This window comes from Glarea lozoyensis, assembly GCF_000409485.1.
Source record: "Glarea lozoyensis ATCC 20868 chromosome Unknown GLAREA15, whole genome shotgun sequence".
NCBI classification, from domain to species: domain Eukaryota; kingdom Fungi; phylum Ascomycota; class Leotiomycetes; order Helotiales; family Helotiaceae; genus Glarea; species Glarea lozoyensis.
This window is the reverse complement of record NW_007360989.1, coordinates 48,899-65,173: the sequence shown is the minus strand read 5'-3', so window position 1 is coordinate 65,173 and position 16,275 is coordinate 48,899. Positions and strand designations below refer to the sequence as shown.

Sequence of the window (16,275 nt, the reverse complement as noted above, 5' to 3'; positions counted from 1 at the left end):
TGGAATTTCAGTACATTTATTTAAGGGCTCATTACCGCTCTTGGTTGTGAGATCTGTATCCTATCATGCTTGCATAACCTGGAGGCGAGAATGCGGTCTATCCCCTGCATGTTGGTGTGCTTCGATGTACACAACAATGACCAATGAGATCAATTCGGCCGTTCATTGCATACCATCCGACGGGCCATTTGCTCCAGATACGCGCCTCTTTCCACTTCCAGCAGGTGACTCAAGAGTGTTCTGCCAATCCTCCTCTCTTTCAAACTGATGATAGTTCAAGTATTTTGCATTTTGTTGATAGTTCATAGGTGTTAGCCTGCTTATGAGTCAACTTTCTTATGGCTTCTCCACTCGATATTAGTGTCCAACAGGCACGAGAAGTAGTTCGTAAAGTCAGTAGTAAGAATGGATGGATTGAGCCAGAGGAGGAGGCCGCCACACCCCTTGGAGTTTTGGAAGCTCTTTCCAACGTTCGCGAAGAACTTGCGACTTTAGTGGAAGTGTAAGTATCTGAACCTAAGTTACCCTAGTCTTTAAGTTGCCCAATTAATGCTTAACAGTATCTCGGAGGATATTGGTTCGGGCAGAGGTCGCTTCATTCTAGAGCTGACGCAAAACGTGGAAGATTGCTCGTTCGACGTCACGAACGATCCCCCATGGCTCAACTTTGACCTAAGTCCTGAGAGGATTGTTGTAGAATCAAATCAAGACGGGTTTAATGAAAGGGATGTGCGCTATGTTTGTCGTACCGGAGACAGCTGGAAAAGGCAAGCGCATGGGTATGTTGGGAATAAAGGAATCGGATTCAAAGCGGTATTTCAAGTGGCATCCCGAGTCGATATACAGTCTAACGCCTTTTCTTTTCATTTTATTTATAACAGACAAGGTACTGTTGAGGATCGATTGGGTATGGTTACTCCTCTCCAAGGAAACACTCCAATTCCCGAGCAAGAGCGACCTTTAACCAGAATGACATTAACAACGAATGTTTCCAATTACGACAATATACTTCGTTACTTTGATGAAATAGATTCAACGCTATTACTGTTCCTACAAAAGATTCAGACTATCAGTATCAGAGTTCACCAGCAAGCGGGAGGATGCAGGACCACAACATTTAGCCAAAGAGTACCTTACGAAAACGTATCTGCTCAATGGACCACTCTTATTAAGACGGTGGGAACCGAGGACGCTGCATCAAGCGAATTGAGTGAAACTTCACACTACTATGTTTTTAAAAGCACCCTCACAGGGTTGTCTGCCGAACACACACGTCCAGAGAGAGATGGATGTGAACTGGTATTGGCATTCAGAGTGGACGATAATGATCAGCCTCTATTACCTACACGTTATGACGTCTTCGCGTATCTTCCAGTCGGGAATTTTGGATTCAATGTACGTGTCCGCGGTCAGGAAATGTGCTACAATTAACAAGCATCTAGTTTTTGATTCAAGCAGATTTTATCTTGCAAGCAAGCAGAGAAGAAATTATGTCCGACTCTCAGTGGAACCGCGACATCTTATCCTCAATTGTAGACAGCTTTTCTGAAGCAATGCTCGACTTCTGCCGCAGATACGGCCCCCTCAGATACAATTGGGTGAAGTATCTACCTTTCGGAGGAGTGCTCGAGAGCCACTACTTCTGGAGGGAACTACCTGGTAAGGTTCTCGATCGACTAAAAGATGAATATATTTTATATCTTCATGGGACAAATGAGCTTCGAAAGCCGCAAGACGTGAGGACGTTTCCTCCACAAGGATACGTGGATGACAATGGATCGCCTTTGTTCAGGGACCGGCCCGGAAGACACAGCAAATACCTATCGCTAGAGTATGGAGCCCTAAATATCCAAATTCTCAAGAGAATTTTTGGCATTGCGGACATCGAAGATCTTGCAATGTGTCACAGAATCAGAGAAGATTTGAGAAGGCCCGATTCTACAATGAAGAATCCAAGCACACCTGGCGCTTGGCACCGACAAGCAGCTCGTCTGATCATGTCTATATTAAGGCGATCTCAGGGAACTGCTATCGAGACTTATATCATGGAGGAATTGCAATTGATACCATTGAGCGACGGACGTTGGGTGGCGCCACGGCAGACTCACGTATACTTTCCCGCGGAGATCGGACCTGGAATACCTCAAGATATCGTGGTGACGATCGATGCCGGGTTAGATAATGAGGTTCGAGAAGAGCTATTCCAAGCTCTTGGTGCTGTAGAATGCCCGCCCGAAGAAGTGATAGACAAGATCTTTCTGACATACTCAACGGGACGAGGAGTTCGAACTCTAGAGTCTTCGAAAGCCCACTTGAGTTATCTGTTTTGGCATGTTGAAAATATCTCTGATCCAAGATTCAGGCATTTACAAATTTACGATCACGATGGGATAATGGCCCAACCCCATAGAATTGGTATGCCGGTCTATCTTCCAACCGAAGATGAATACGGTCCCCAAATGTTACTCAGACGAGTACCCCCAATATTGCCAATCGCTTTCCTCCATCCAGATTATCTGAGACCAATGTCTCCCATAAATCGACAAACTGGGCGCTACGACATGAGTTGGTTGAAATGGGTTGTAATTGCATTAAGAATTCGGGACGTTCCTCGATTGGCTTCTCATGCGGGTACATTATCCGCCGAATTTCGACATATTCTTCAACGTAGACAGGATAAGATAATTGGGACTTTGAAAACTCATTGGGGAGTGTATAGACGAGAAATGAGGGATTCACTCATCTATGACATCAAAACAGCAAATGTTTCGTGCTGGGGTATTCGACCAAAACAAATGGATTCGACTTACTTTCCAACAGAACAGCTTGAAAACCAATGCAGAGACCTCGGAATAACCTTGAGTTTTCCATTTTTGGATAGAACAACACTTCCAGGATATGATGGTTCAGCAGAAGATTGGGCGTTTCTCGCCCGATTTGGTGTGCAATTCGAGCCGTATTTAAACTTCTACCTGGAAATCTTGCGACAGCATGCAAGTCGGCCACAAAGTAATTGGGACTCCGCTCGAGGTAACATTCTGAAGACATACTCAGCAATTTCTGACCACGGAAGTGAAATTCACACAGAACTTATCGTGTAATGCACAATACCCATCTCAAGGTTGACCGAAACTGACAACTCGCAGAGAAGCGTTCTATCGGGAAAATTTGATCCTAGATCCGGCATGCCTCCAACCAGACTCCAACGCCCCTAGATGGATTGATATAGACGACTGCGTCTGGAAAGGTCCTGAAGATCTACTTGATAAGACACCTTTGTATTCTGCATCAGAATATCGAAATAGTCCGCAGATAAACCGCTTATTTCACCAGCGTATCCTCAAGATCAAAGACGCCGACTGGAAGGATTATCAACGCACCTTGATCAAGATTAAAACAAATCCTGAACCCTCCTGGGATGCTACCGATCGAGCGCAAAGGCTCTACACCCTTCTTGCAGAAACAAGATTAAATGACGAAACTTGGAGTGCGATTCGGTAAGTGAGATACTTCTTTTGACGACAAGACCATATTAATTCGAAAACAGGCATACATTTGAGGAAGAGAAACTAGTATATCTGCCTTCAGCGGACCAATGGTACCCGCCCTCCCAGTGTCTCTGGAGTAGTCCCTTGCCAATTCCAGACATGGTAGTCATCGGTTCTGAATATCCCGATACCCTCAAAGATTTCTTCCTGATGCGCTTGAAAATCTCACCAGCGTCATTACCAACATTGATCGAAGCACTGGTTGCAAGGAGTCGTAATGGATCATCTTTGGCTGATATCAAGCAAACGATCAAAGCAATCAACAGAATGAAACCGACATGGAAAGACCTGCAAGTCCTCAGAGCATATGGCTTCCTTCCAATTAGAAGGCATAGCGAAGATGGCAACGTGACTTTAGGGAATCTTTTTGAAACATTTGCCGTTATTGACAATACGAAAATCTCGGCAATTTTCAACGATCATGTCGACATGTTGGACTTTTCTTTAGAAGAAGTCCTTGAACTGGAACCATTTCTACATGGCCTAGGTCTCAAGAGCAAGTACTTGTCTCGGATTTACACCACAGACACGGACTGCGGGGAAGGTTCCACAATGGACGACAAATTAACAGACAACTTTATGGACATAGCCTACGATATTCTGCGGTAAGAATAAGACTGCCCGCCGCCGAGAAAAACTAACAGCTGCTTAGCATCGTAGTCACCCATCGACGTATAGACGACCCACAACCACTATACTTCCAACTTCAGATGTCGTCAGTTCTGAAATCAAATGCAATTAGGGCAACGTATACTCTACGCCATGAAAATGGTGACACCACCGGACCCATTCCCGGTATTCCTGGTCATGTACACGTTGAAGAAGTCCAAGGCTTTTGGGCGATATTCGTTCCAGAAATAGCATCAGAGAGGGAAATCTCCTACAAATTGCATCTCCCAAGAGCGCTTGCTCGCCTGCTAGATCTACCTGCATCTTGTCGAGACGTAATTGGTCTCGTTCTGAACAGCAGCCCCGCTGTTATAGACGAGCTCCTGGAAACCGAAGGTATTGGACAAGTTCTTGGTATCGAACCACCCGTTAGAAGACTTAACGACGATGAGAATACTCTCAGTGATGAAGAGCAAGCAACAGACACAACTTCCACTCCACAAGGTACATCTAGGCCTATCAGTCGGGGATCTGATGATGTTCCACGAGCGAGCCGAGCAATCATGGTCGCGACTGAGCGTCGCTCAGCACCAATATCTAGAGAAGAATCTCACCGGCAGCCGCTTGACCTAGAACAAGCCGTAGATTCAGAACAAGAGCCATATCCGCAGTCACCTTCGGAACTTGAATCGGAGTCAAACTTGGATAATGTTATACACTTACCAATTCGACAGGTACCAAATGTTGACGCGTATACGCAACTTCTTGGTCATGTCATCCGTATTGCGAGGGAGACCGATTTTCCTCGAAGCGACTCCCCAGCAGCACCCGGAAATGGACGATATCTACCTGGCTATGACGCTCTGGGTGCATTTGGTGTTCGGTCATTGAATCAAATCGGGCACGATAAGAAGATAGGGGCTGCCGGTGAACTATTCGTCAGTACTGTTTCGCATTTTAGATGTTTGAATGACAAATTTGACGAAATATAATAGGTTTATGAAATGCTTCTCGGCGTCTTAAGACCACATTTCGGCGAAGATAATTGGAGAAGTACAATACGCAGATTTGTAACTGTTCATCCGAACTATCGAGATATGCTTCCATGGAATGGGCAGGAGAGGTCTGATATTGTCTATCAAGATACGGACGGCCGGTTGACCTTGTTGCTTGTTGCACTAGGTTACCTGGATATCATTTGGGAGGGAACAGAACCAGAATACCTGATTGAAGTTAAAACAACTACCGGAAACTGCGCTGATCGGTTCTTTATGAGCACGAACCAGTACAATATGGTAAGAACGACATTCGTAACATCAAAATGAAAAGCTGACAGTCCGTCATTGCAGATGCAAACAGATGCACTCCAACCAGGCCAGACTTCTGATCGAGTTTACCTCATTTGTAGAGTATATGATCTTGGTAAAGACAGCATGAACTTGAAGATCTATGTTGATCCAGAGGCACATCGGCAGAGAGACGCGTTACTGTTTGCTGAGAATGGATATACTGTGACGCCTAGATCTCAAGCATAGATTTGGGCAACTGAGCAGCTGTTTTGTTTGATATCAGACCGCTCAACGATAATGTATGAAGGGGGTGTGTATATTGATAATAGGCGCAAATTTGGAATATATATGGTTTGATGAACGTGGTCGTGACGCGACTAAAAATGCTCGGATATCAGTCACGTGATTTCAATCCGCCGATATTAGTCCCCGTCGTCCCCCACTTCTGCTAACCAACAACCAAATAACGACATAGCATTCTTTGGGTTTAGTCCCCGAAATTGATGCCGGCCTCGAACCGGCATCTCCTACCCCTCAAAATAATGGTATATCGCTGTGAGTTTCCTCCTCCAAATTGTCATGACATAAAAGCCAAGAACCGGCGTGAGAGTGAACAACGTCGTTATAGACTTCCTAATTAAAATTTCTCTTTCTTTAAGCTCATATCACTCTTATATTCTATCTGTATAAAGTTTTCGATAGGCTTCACTCTGAGTGCCTGACCTGTTTTTTTGAACTCCCGACAACCCATCAAAAACGAGGACCCATCAGAGCTATTCCATCATGACTATCACCTCAATCATCTCAGACTCAAAACCAGACCTCCAACCATACGAAGAACTCTACAAAGAGCTCCATCAAAACCCAGGACTCTCCCTTCAAGAACACTTCGCTGCCGAAACAGCAGCCAAATACCTCCGAGAACTAGATGGCTTCGAAGTCCGGACCAACATTGGCGGTACAGGCCTAATAGGCATCCTCAAAAATGGAGAAGGAAAAACAGTTCTCTTACGAGCTGACATCGATGCTCTTCCGGTGGAAGAGTTGACAGGACTACCTTACGCAAGCAAGAAGAAAGAGGTAGACGTCGAAGATGGCAACGAGTACTCAGTGATGCACGCATGTGGACATGATATGCACATCACATCAATGCTAGCAGCAGCAAAGACGCTCCACTCATCGCAAAAAGACTGGAAAGGCACGCTGGTAATTCTCTTCCAACCAAACGAAGAGCGAGCCGGGGGAGCGAAAGCCATGATCGCAGACGGCTTGTACGATCCCAAAAAACACGCTTGTCCTATTCCCGATGCAGTTCTGGGTCAACATGTAATGCCGCTCGCGTCTGGGACTGTCGGGACGCGAGTCGGAAGCTTTGCGTCTGCTGCTGATAGCTTTCGTGTTACGGTTTATGGTCGTGGCGGTCATGCTTCTCAGCCTCACATGACGATTGATCCAGTCGTTTTAGCTGCTCATATCATAGTGAGATTACAGACTGTTGTCTCTAGGGAGGTGAATCCGAGAGAGGCTGCTGTTGTCACGGTTGGCAGTATTATTTCTGGGAGAACCGAAAATATCATCTCCAGTGAGGCGACGCTGAAAATTAATGTCCGCACGGTAACGCCAGAAACAAGGAAAGCGGTCTTATCAGCTATAAAACGAATCGTGAAAGCAGAATGCGAAGCCAGTAACTCCCCAAAGGAACCCCTCTGGGAACCGACAAGTTCATTCCCCTTCACAATAAACGACGAGGAGGTTACAAACACAGTCGCCGCCGCATTCGCCAAACACTTTGGAGACCAGCACGATTCGGAATCACCACCACTCGGTGGATCCGAGGATTTCAGTATTCTGGCGACCGAAGCACCGAATAAGAACGGTGGAAAGGGCGTTCCATACACGTATTGGAATTTTGGAGGCGTGGATCCGAAGAAATACAAAGATGCGTTGGAGAAGGGGACGATGTCGGATATTCCGATAAATCATAGTGCGTATTTTGCGCCGGTGATACAGCCTACGTTGAGTACGGGCGTTGATGCGTTGGTTGTTGCGGCGTTGGCGTTTCTGACGTGATGGGGATGTGAAGTGTTAGGTATATACTATAGTATTGTAGTTGATTTTCTTGTGAGATGTGTTTGCAGCTACTAGTGAAGTGAACAATTACATAGTTAAGCGGGCTCATGCTCGCGCCAGCTATCAATTGAACGAGAATGTATTTCTAGCGTCGGCCTCTCCGAGTTCTCTCCACGAAACAATGGTTTTCTAGTTTGGGGCATTTTATGCCCGAACAACTTTACACCAAATTCGCATATGGATACTACGAATGATCAAATGTGGCAGACACTGATCTTAAAACTTCTCACATTAATCGATCCCACAGCTCCTCAAAGCCATAAGAAAAACATCCATCTAAATCTAACTCGATCATTCATTCAATGTTTCATCCCCATATCCACGCCCAATCAGGCCTCCATCCCCATATACACCCCCCTCACCCTCAACCCCCGCCTTCGAATTAACTCAACATTCCACCCCAACGCCACAGGTATGATCATAAAAGGCAGTCCAAAAACAATATCAAACGAAACCAACGCCACCGGGTATTGTAGTTGCAAATGTGGAAACAGAAAAGAGGACCATGATGCAAGATTCCCCCGTCCCGTGATGCCATGCCATGCCATGCCCCGAAACAAAAAGATTCGTGAATGCGAGTCGCTAAAATGTGATGTGATATAAGAGACTGCGGGGTGATGTGAGAATGAAGTTGTGGAAAGTGGCCGTGAATTCAGGCCAGCCCTTATCGCCATATACACAATGAGCTCGAGCAGACTGCCAGAATGCCCGGGGCTCTTGCTGGCCAATATAAGCAGAGAAAGATATGATGTATTCCGAACCATATGTATTAGAAAGTTTTATGTCCAAACCATGTCTATTGAAAGGTGTTGTGTTTTTGGTGGTTTGGGGGATTCGACGGACCTAACAATGAATTGATAGGAATATGCGTGCTTTGAGAACCGAGGTGCGATGGTTGTTGATTATGATAATTGCTATGCATATCATATACGGTTTGGTGTCGAAATTGTGGTTGACGGAAATTGTTCGGCTGAGGAAGTGCTCTTGGAAGACCACCCATAAGAAAACTTCCACCCGGATAAGCTGAGGTTATTTGTGCTGGTTGTGATAAAAGAGCACCCGCGTGGTGGAAATTTGTATAGTTGTATCCACCAAGATTAGTGCCGTAGTTGTTAAATCCTAGTGGACCCCCCATAGAACCTATCGATTGACGAAGTGGATGGTTGGGCCTAACCTGCTGGGCATTGCCATATATTGATTGCGGTCTAGCATGACTGTGTTGAGGCTGCTGTTGTTGTACGGCTCGACCAATATCGACTGCCGGGGTAGATCTTAAGGAGGGATATTCATCCATATCGCTCATCAAGCTATCAGCATCCATACTGACCTCTCTGATATCGGAATTCGTTCCAGCAAGAGATTTGGGAGGATTGAGGTCTCGCTCCTCCCACTCTTTTTCAATCTTTGGCTTCAGAGATCTCCATCCACGTTCGGTGCCACCATCCCGATAGATACGGCATGCTGCTTTGAAAGCCTTGGTTACCTGTACAAACTCGGTAGGGATCTGAGGTAGGTCTTCCTTAGCCCGACGAGTAAACAATTCAATACGACCCTTTCGTGCTTTGTCTTTTGGTCCGCGCTCTTCCTGACGCTTCTTCCTGATAGCAGCCTCGATTTTTCTGACATTCCCCATGTGTTTATCATTGACGGCTTTCTTAGCAGCGAAGAATTCATCGCGCTTTCCATCGAGCGCATCCATCAAGTCTTTATGAGCTGCTTGTGCTGCTGAAGCTTCGGCGGGTGTGTGATCCGGGTTAGCCTCATAAGGTGGTGGCGCCAAAGCATTGTACTCTTCAATTATCCTGTCCACGTCTGAAATGAGGTAACATTTGTATAGTCTTGGTGGTCCGCGAGCCCGAGCTTCAACCTCTTCCGTATAATCGTGTGGTTTCAAGAAAGAATCGTAGATAGCGACGGGAATCGATTCGAGCATTTTTAAAACAGTAGTCCTTGGATAATTATTCTGTCGATTTTTGAGGATTCGATCTTCTCTTTCAATCTTCTTTCCCCAGCAATCAGAGCACCACCTCTTAGACCACGACCAGTATGTTCTTGTAGCTTTTTTGTTATCGCACCCTGGCTCTTGACATCCCTTTCCTCCGAGCAAATCGCTATACTGACGTTCTGTCATTCCTGGTGGCGGCGGAGGCATATCCCATCCATAATTTTCCTTGCGACAATTAACAAAGATCGAATCGAATTGGTCGACCATTGCCTTCCAAGGCTTGCAAACGAGACGAGCTTTTTTAAGGAATGATGGCGGTGTAAACTCAAAGATCCGCATCCAGATATCGTCGCCCAGACGCTCCTTTTCCTGTCTCATGTTAGTCGTGGAGCCAGAAGAAAGCCTGTTACAACTTACTTCGCCATCTTTCTTAGCCGCTTTGCCTTTCTTGTCCAGCTTCTGCTTCTTTACGCAAGTATCCGCTTCATCTTTAGCCTTTCGTTTCTTCGCTGGCATCTTATCGATAGATCGTTTCCCCATTGTAGTGGTATGAAGTGACCCAGAGGAGAAATCGTAGAGCGTTTGCGAAAAGAATTGAGCAGTTGGTGTCGATTGTGACGAGTTGGTAGGATTTGCTGAGAGCGAATATTTATCAGCAGTCGTTTGCTTTGAAGGCGGTGATGCGGCTTGTTTGTTTAGAAGATGAGGCGTTTGGAGATTATTAGCGTCGACAATTTTGGAAGGTGAGTTTGATAGCCCTGGGGGTAAACAAGGAGCTTTCTCTGGGGTATTGGAGTTGCTCCCAGATTTGTTGACGGGAAGGAAGCTCTTGATACTGTGAAATTGATTAAGTGGCATGTGGTTGCTAGTGTCCGGGGAACCTATTGACGGTAGGGGATGGCGGTTGGCAGAAATACCGACCGGTCCAAGAGCATTACCTAATGGAGGAAGATCAATCTTGGGAAGTTGTAGCGGATTTGGAAATTGCCCTGGTCCCAAGTTCGGTGTTTGCCTTGATGGGTTAAGAGGTGAGGGTAGGTGAGGAGGTCTTTGTTGCGAAGCGGAGGCTTGTGGTGTTAGTCTACCTTCCTGTGGTGCAGAGAAGGTATGACTGGGTTGCTGACTCTGTGAGTTGAGAGCTCTAGGTGGAGGAAGGTTGAATGCCGAACGACTGGCTTCGGTGGAAGGCGGACGGCTAACGACAGAGAATTGTGTATTTTCGAACGAGTTCTGATCATCGTGCATGTGGTTGTCTTGAAAAATGCTCGTCGCTTGTCTTGAAGCTGGCTGCGAAGAGTAGGAAAACGATGAAGGGTCATGGGCGGCCTCGATGGTATCGAAATCGTCTGGTGTCAACCAGGAATTGATCAAAGAGTCAGACGGGAACTCTGTGGAGTTCAGCTCTCGCATGTCGGTGTGTGTTTCCGCTGACGATGGCACGCTGGTGCTGATCCTCTCCCCAAATGATGTGTTACTAGTTGTTGGCTGATACCTTGGTGTTGCTGTTTCGGAAGCATCTTCAAAAGCCAGCAATTCCCCCAAATCAGCCAAGACCTCCGGTTCTACCAAACTAGCGGGATCCTTCATGGACGAAGACTCTGAGCCATCTTGTCTGGTCAAAGAAATATTGCCGTCCAACTCCATCCATATCTTCAAACTCAAGGCCTCTATGAGCGACTTTGTCAGATGTCTTGCTATCCTTAGACCCGCTGGATGGGTGAATCGGAAATCCTCTGCCCGCTCGAGGCTCGTTGTGACGCCGTCCATTTCGGAGGAGGCGCTGGGAACAGAGCCATTGTTATCCATTCTGGTCGCTCAGTCCAGAGTGTCAGAGATGTTGCAAATGTACCCGGCTGGATGTTGTCGTTGTTGGCCTTCCTCGACCCCACCAGAGGACTTGACGTCAAGCCACACTCATGCAACGGTGGCAGGTTGTCGGCGGAGTTTGAATCTTCGAAGGGATGTGCGATCGTCTATGAAGGCATTCGCAGCGTTCGTGGAGGTGTATCGACGGTGGGTGTGGTGGTTGGAAACGTTTGGGTGGTCGTGGTCGGGTGAGGGTTTGGCTCGTCGTTGGTGTTGTAGGAGTGGAAGTTGCGGTAGAATAATCACACGATTTGGTCTGCCGTGGTTCTGCTAGTCTAGCCCCTTGGATTCCAGAGCCTTAGGCCTTCAAGATCCTTCCGTGGCCGAGCTCCGACCCCCGAACGCAGTTTGCCCCTGTATTTTTGCCCTGCGTGCGCTCTATGGCGCTCTATCTTTGGCTCAGGCTTGACTAGTGTCGGAGCGATGTCCAGTAGCCGATGCGAAATAAATTACCATTGATTCCTCTTTCATGCTTTCTTATATCATAATTTTGTCTATGATTGTTGAGTAGAAACGATATTTTTTCTTTTGTCTTTATTTCGTTGTCGTGCTAGTCATGTTTTGCTCTTTGATGCATGCGGTCCTTTCTCCCTTTGGCACCGCACTTTATAAATCAATAGTCGATGTCTTGCATTCCAAGCGATCGGCTGACTGTGGTGGCAAGCGCTGTAAGCCAGTATAGTACAGTTGCAACTTTTCACCTTGGCGATGATGTTGGTCGCGAGGTGAGATCCGATGGAGTACATCGTAAGCCTGCTTAGGTGTATTTGATTGCGCATTTGATTGTCGCATGTTGACGACCGACGAGTTGCTAGTTGCTGAGTGGAAGAATCTTTTCTTGTCAATAGTCCTTTCTCCATTACAGCAGGCTTTTTTAGTCAGGTGAGATGAATGATATTGTTCAATCGCTCAAGATCGAAGTGTATATTCACTATCTATTGAGATTTAAGTTTCGTCTACTCGGTACGTTTTGGACGTGAAGCATATGCAGGTCGCGGTGCTTTACCACGGTACGAAGCCGTATTTTGCCGGTTGATCATGTTCAACGCAGGACGAAAGGAGTTCCATCAAGGGTCCAAGAATGAAACATTTTTCAGACGAAAGTGTATCTATACCAAGATCGGCAGGTACAATGATCGGTGAATAATTGCTACCTATGTACCTTGGCTAGGTCTAAGAAGTATTCTATACTCTCACTCTCGCCTATGGATTGCATGCCCTGAGATACCAGGAAACATGTTTCAATGCAAGCTTCAAACGTCGGACGACGATCCTAATGTCGGTTGTTTTGTTGCAACCTCTTTTGTTTATGAAATAGCGCCAATCTTATGCGAGTTTTAGATCTTCCTTCAGGAGAGCAATCTCAACGACTGAAGCTGTCTTCTTCTGAACGTCTCGAGATGCTGGAAAGAATTTAGAACGTGACCTTAGCGAGGTTGAGTCTTCCTTTCGCATTTTTGTATGCTTTAGCAAGATCTGGCTCAAGTCAGGCAAACAAATAAATCAATAATTTAAGATCTCAATGGACAACATCTAGATATACTTAGTTATTACTTTCAAGCCTCACAAAGATCTAGATTCTGGCCCGGAGATCCCATCTACCAGCCATATCATTGGACCAAAAATACATCTCTTCAGCCCGTCCCCGCGTTTATTGAAATAACTCCATGGAGTTTAATATTCACCCAATCAAAACCCAATCTCATCTCCATCGCCACGATACCCAAAAGAGGTTACTTCATATTGGACCCTCCAGCCGTCAAAACCATGCCCTGCCGGGCCCTCTCTCAAGGTCCAGAAGATCCACCAGAAATCCACCTCCCACTTTATCGGCACGAGATCGGAGGTCAAAAAGAATAATCAATATTGTTCAGGTACAATAGGTATTACCAAAAAATGTTTATTATCTGACTCATCTTGAATTGAATTGCTGATCCAGGTTGTCGTTGTTAGAAAAGGCTCTTTGCTAAGCAGTTGGCTATACTACGCGAGAAGAGGCGAGAAGAGCTACACAAAAGGTTAGTCTACGTTTGATTCCTCACGTATCATTGCCACAGGATGCAAAGACCTTCGCACACAACAGCGGAATTAGTCCTTATTCACACAACCTTAAATACCAAAGACGGCTCGCAAAACGAAAATACCATTTCCTCCACCTATTCCGGTCACCTCCATGTACTGATGAATAATATTCCCTGCAACTATGTGCATCGCTCGGCCAATTCTCTCACTTGAGGCGAAAAAACGGGTCTTTAAACCCGGTCTGGCAGGCCATTTCGCGGGGAAGACATCTCTTCTCCACAAATTACCTCACACGATGATCTTGCAAAAGCTAGCTTTAATGATTTCTGATCCGCTACTGGCCGGCAGCGGACTGCATGTTACGTCGTTTGGTTGGCCGCAAAAAGGATACTTAAACTCTTTGGTCCCGTGTGAATTTGTGAGGCCATCGTCACTTTGAATCACTACCCGGGGTCAGCTGAGAGGTTGTGTGTCGCTGTAAGTGCCCATTCACGTTGAGGTTGGTTCTGGAGTGAATTCTGGAGTAATGAGGGGTATATAGCTAATAGCTAATTGCAGTAGCCAGACGAATTCGACACAACTAAACAGATTCCACAATGTTTGGAAAAAGTAAGTCGCATAGCTATTTCCCTTGCAATTGCTTTCTCCTATGCGATCGCATACTGACAAGTACAGAAACCACAGCGACGTCGCCAACTGCGTCAGACAATGAAGCCGGCATCAAGAGCGAGACGAACAACTTCTACGACCCCAATATCGCGAGCAACACGGGCGTCGAATACGATGAATTGAACGTCGTCTGCCCCGCGCACACCACCGAGAAGAAGTTGATGACCAAGATCGATTTGAGAGTCATCCCCTTCCTCTGCATCCTCTACCTCCTAGCCTTCCTCGATCGAGTCAACATCGCAAATGCGCGCTCCTTTGGCCTCATAGCAGAGCTTAAATTGCAGGGAAACCAGTACAACACCGCTTTAACGATCTTCTTCGTCCCCTATATCCTCTTCGAAATCCCATCAAATGTCCTCCTCAAGAAATTCAGTCCGCGTATCTGGCTTTCGGCATGTATGTTCATGTTTGGTGTGGTTTCCATCTGCCAGGGCCTAGTCCAAAATTACGCAGGTCTGCTTGTAACTCGATTCTTCCTTGGTGTATTTGAAGCGGGAATGTTCCCAGGATGTTTCTACCTCATCGGGATGTGGTATAAACGCTCTGAAGCCCAACGACGATACAGTTTCTTCTTCTCCAGCACAACTTTGGCCGGTGCCTTTGGTGGATTACTCGCCTCCGCCATTGGCAAGATGGACGGTCTCCAAGGCTACAAAGGCTGGCGATGGATCTTCATCCTCGAAGGCGTACTCACCTCCGTAGTCGCCCTAGTATTCTTCTTCTTCATCCCCTCCTTCCCCGAAGACGCAAGCTGGCTCTCCCAGGACGAACGCGAATACGTCAAAGCCCGCCTGCAAGCCGACCAAGGCCGCTCAGCCGCCGAGCGCAAAATCACCATCCGCGACGTCGGCCGCGTCTTCAAAGACTACAAAGTCATCCTCGGCGGCTTCATGTACTTCGGCATGATCGTGCCCGCCTACGGATACGCCTACTTCGCGCCGGCCATCATCACCACCTACAAATACTCGCCCATCCAAACGCAACTGCACTCCGTCCCGCCCTGGGCCTGCGCCTTTGCCTTCGCCATGATCATCGCCTTCTGCTCCGACTACACCCGCCACCGCTTTCTCTTCACCATTTTCCCCATCGCCATCTCCATGTCCGGCTTCTGCATCCTGCTCGCGGTCCACAACAACACGCCCGTGCAGTACGCGGGGCTCTTCCTCGTCGCCATGGGCGCCTACTCCGCGATGCCGGTCATCGTGTGCTGGTTCAATATGAATCTCGGCGGTCACCATCGGCGGTCTGTCGGGTCGGCGTGGCAGGTCGGGTTCGGGAATATCGGGGGCATCATCGCGACGTATTCGTTCTTGGCGAAGGACGCGCCGAAATATACGAAGGGATATGCGATCTGTCTCGGGTTCTTGTGTCTGGCCATGGCGAGCTGTTGTGCGTATGCGGCGGCGGTGTGGAGTGAGAATCGGAAGAGGGATAAGACGCCGGTGGATGTTGGGTTGACGGAGTATGAGAAGACGGAGTTGGGTGTAAGTTTTTATCTTCTCTTATCTTTTCTTATCTTTTTGTTTTCTTATCTTTTCGGTGTCGGTGAATCAGATGCTAATCGTCGTAGGACATGAATCCGGAATACAGATATCTCTTGTGAGACGCCGATATCGGGAGTTGTAAAAGCGGAATATTTGGATATAACCACGTTTTACAAACTTTGCCTCTTAGATTCATCTTGGTCGTGAAAATCATGCGTTCCATTGACTTGTTCCAACTATCTTGATAAATCCCTGGAAAGCCCAACCCTCCATCTTCAAATGCTCAAGTCAACATCTCTCAGGAAATCAACCATCGTAATCCAACTAATCCAACACCACCCAAATCCCATCCCCCTCGCCTCATCAACATATCTCTCAGTATATATCCTCGCTTTTCTCTGTTGTCTCGAGAATCCCATCTCTTGATCCATCACACAATTTCTTTCGAGACATTCATCCTCTAACTAGGCAAATCCTTTCATCCATCGAAGCTATCCATGCCCAGATACCCACGAAGCTATCCACACCCAGATACCCACCAGAACGCTCACCCCGCGACGTTACTTTTGACGAGCGGATACACGTACGTGGGTCTGGAGATGGGTGGACAATGTCGAGTTTAGAGATGGGTTTGTGATTGTAAAGGTAATCTTACATTTATGTAGGAGGTGTGTGTGGTTTTAGTTACACTTTCCATCATCCACCAAAACCAT

The 16,275-nt window shown here is 46.8% G+C and overlaps 4 protein-coding genes across 4 annotated transcripts; 3 read left to right on the top strand and 1 right to left on the bottom strand.

Moving 5' to 3' along the window:
- Window positions 1-338: 338 nt before the first annotated feature.
- On the top strand, window positions 339-5,692 carry GLAREA_05836 (ATPase of HSP90 chaperone/DNA topoisomerase II/histidine kinase; the record flags this gene model as incomplete). Its single annotated transcript, XM_008081250.1, has 8 exons — window positions 339-502; window positions 561-1,395; window positions 1,443-3,097; window positions 3,147-3,497; window positions 3,548-4,153; window positions 4,201-5,095; window positions 5,153-5,452; window positions 5,507-5,692. 8 exons carry the CDS (start codon window positions 339-341, stop codon window positions 5,690-5,692), a joined length of 4,992 nt encoding a protein of 1,663 aa, XP_008079441.1.
- A 537-nt stretch (window positions 5,693-6,229) lies between these two features.
- GLAREA_05835 (Zn-dependent exopeptidase) lies at window positions 6,230-7,516 on the top strand (the record flags this gene model as incomplete). Its single annotated transcript, XM_008081249.1, has 1 exon — window positions 6,230-7,516. The coding sequence occupies one exon, from the start codon at window positions 6,230-6,232 to the stop codon at window positions 7,514-7,516; it is 1,287 nt and encodes a 428-aa protein (XP_008079440.1).
- An 856-nt stretch (window positions 7,517-8,372) lies between these two features.
- GLAREA_05834 (F-box) lies at window positions 8,373-11,327 on the bottom strand (the record flags this gene model as incomplete). The annotated part of the gene is made up of 2 exons (XM_008081248.1): window positions 8,373-9,890; window positions 9,939-11,327. 2 exons carry the CDS (start codon window positions 11,325-11,327, stop codon window positions 8,373-8,375), a joined length of 2,907 nt encoding a protein of 968 aa, XP_008079439.1.
- Window positions 11,328-14,005: 2,678 nt separating this feature from the next.
- On the top strand, window positions 14,006-15,681 carry GLAREA_05833 (MFS general substrate transporter; the record flags this gene model as incomplete). The annotated part of the gene is made up of 3 exons (XM_008081247.1): window positions 14,006-14,018; window positions 14,085-15,562; window positions 15,649-15,681. 3 exons carry the CDS (start codon window positions 14,006-14,008, stop codon window positions 15,679-15,681), a joined length of 1,524 nt encoding a protein of 507 aa, XP_008079438.1.
- Window positions 15,682-16,275: the final 594 nt, after the last annotated feature.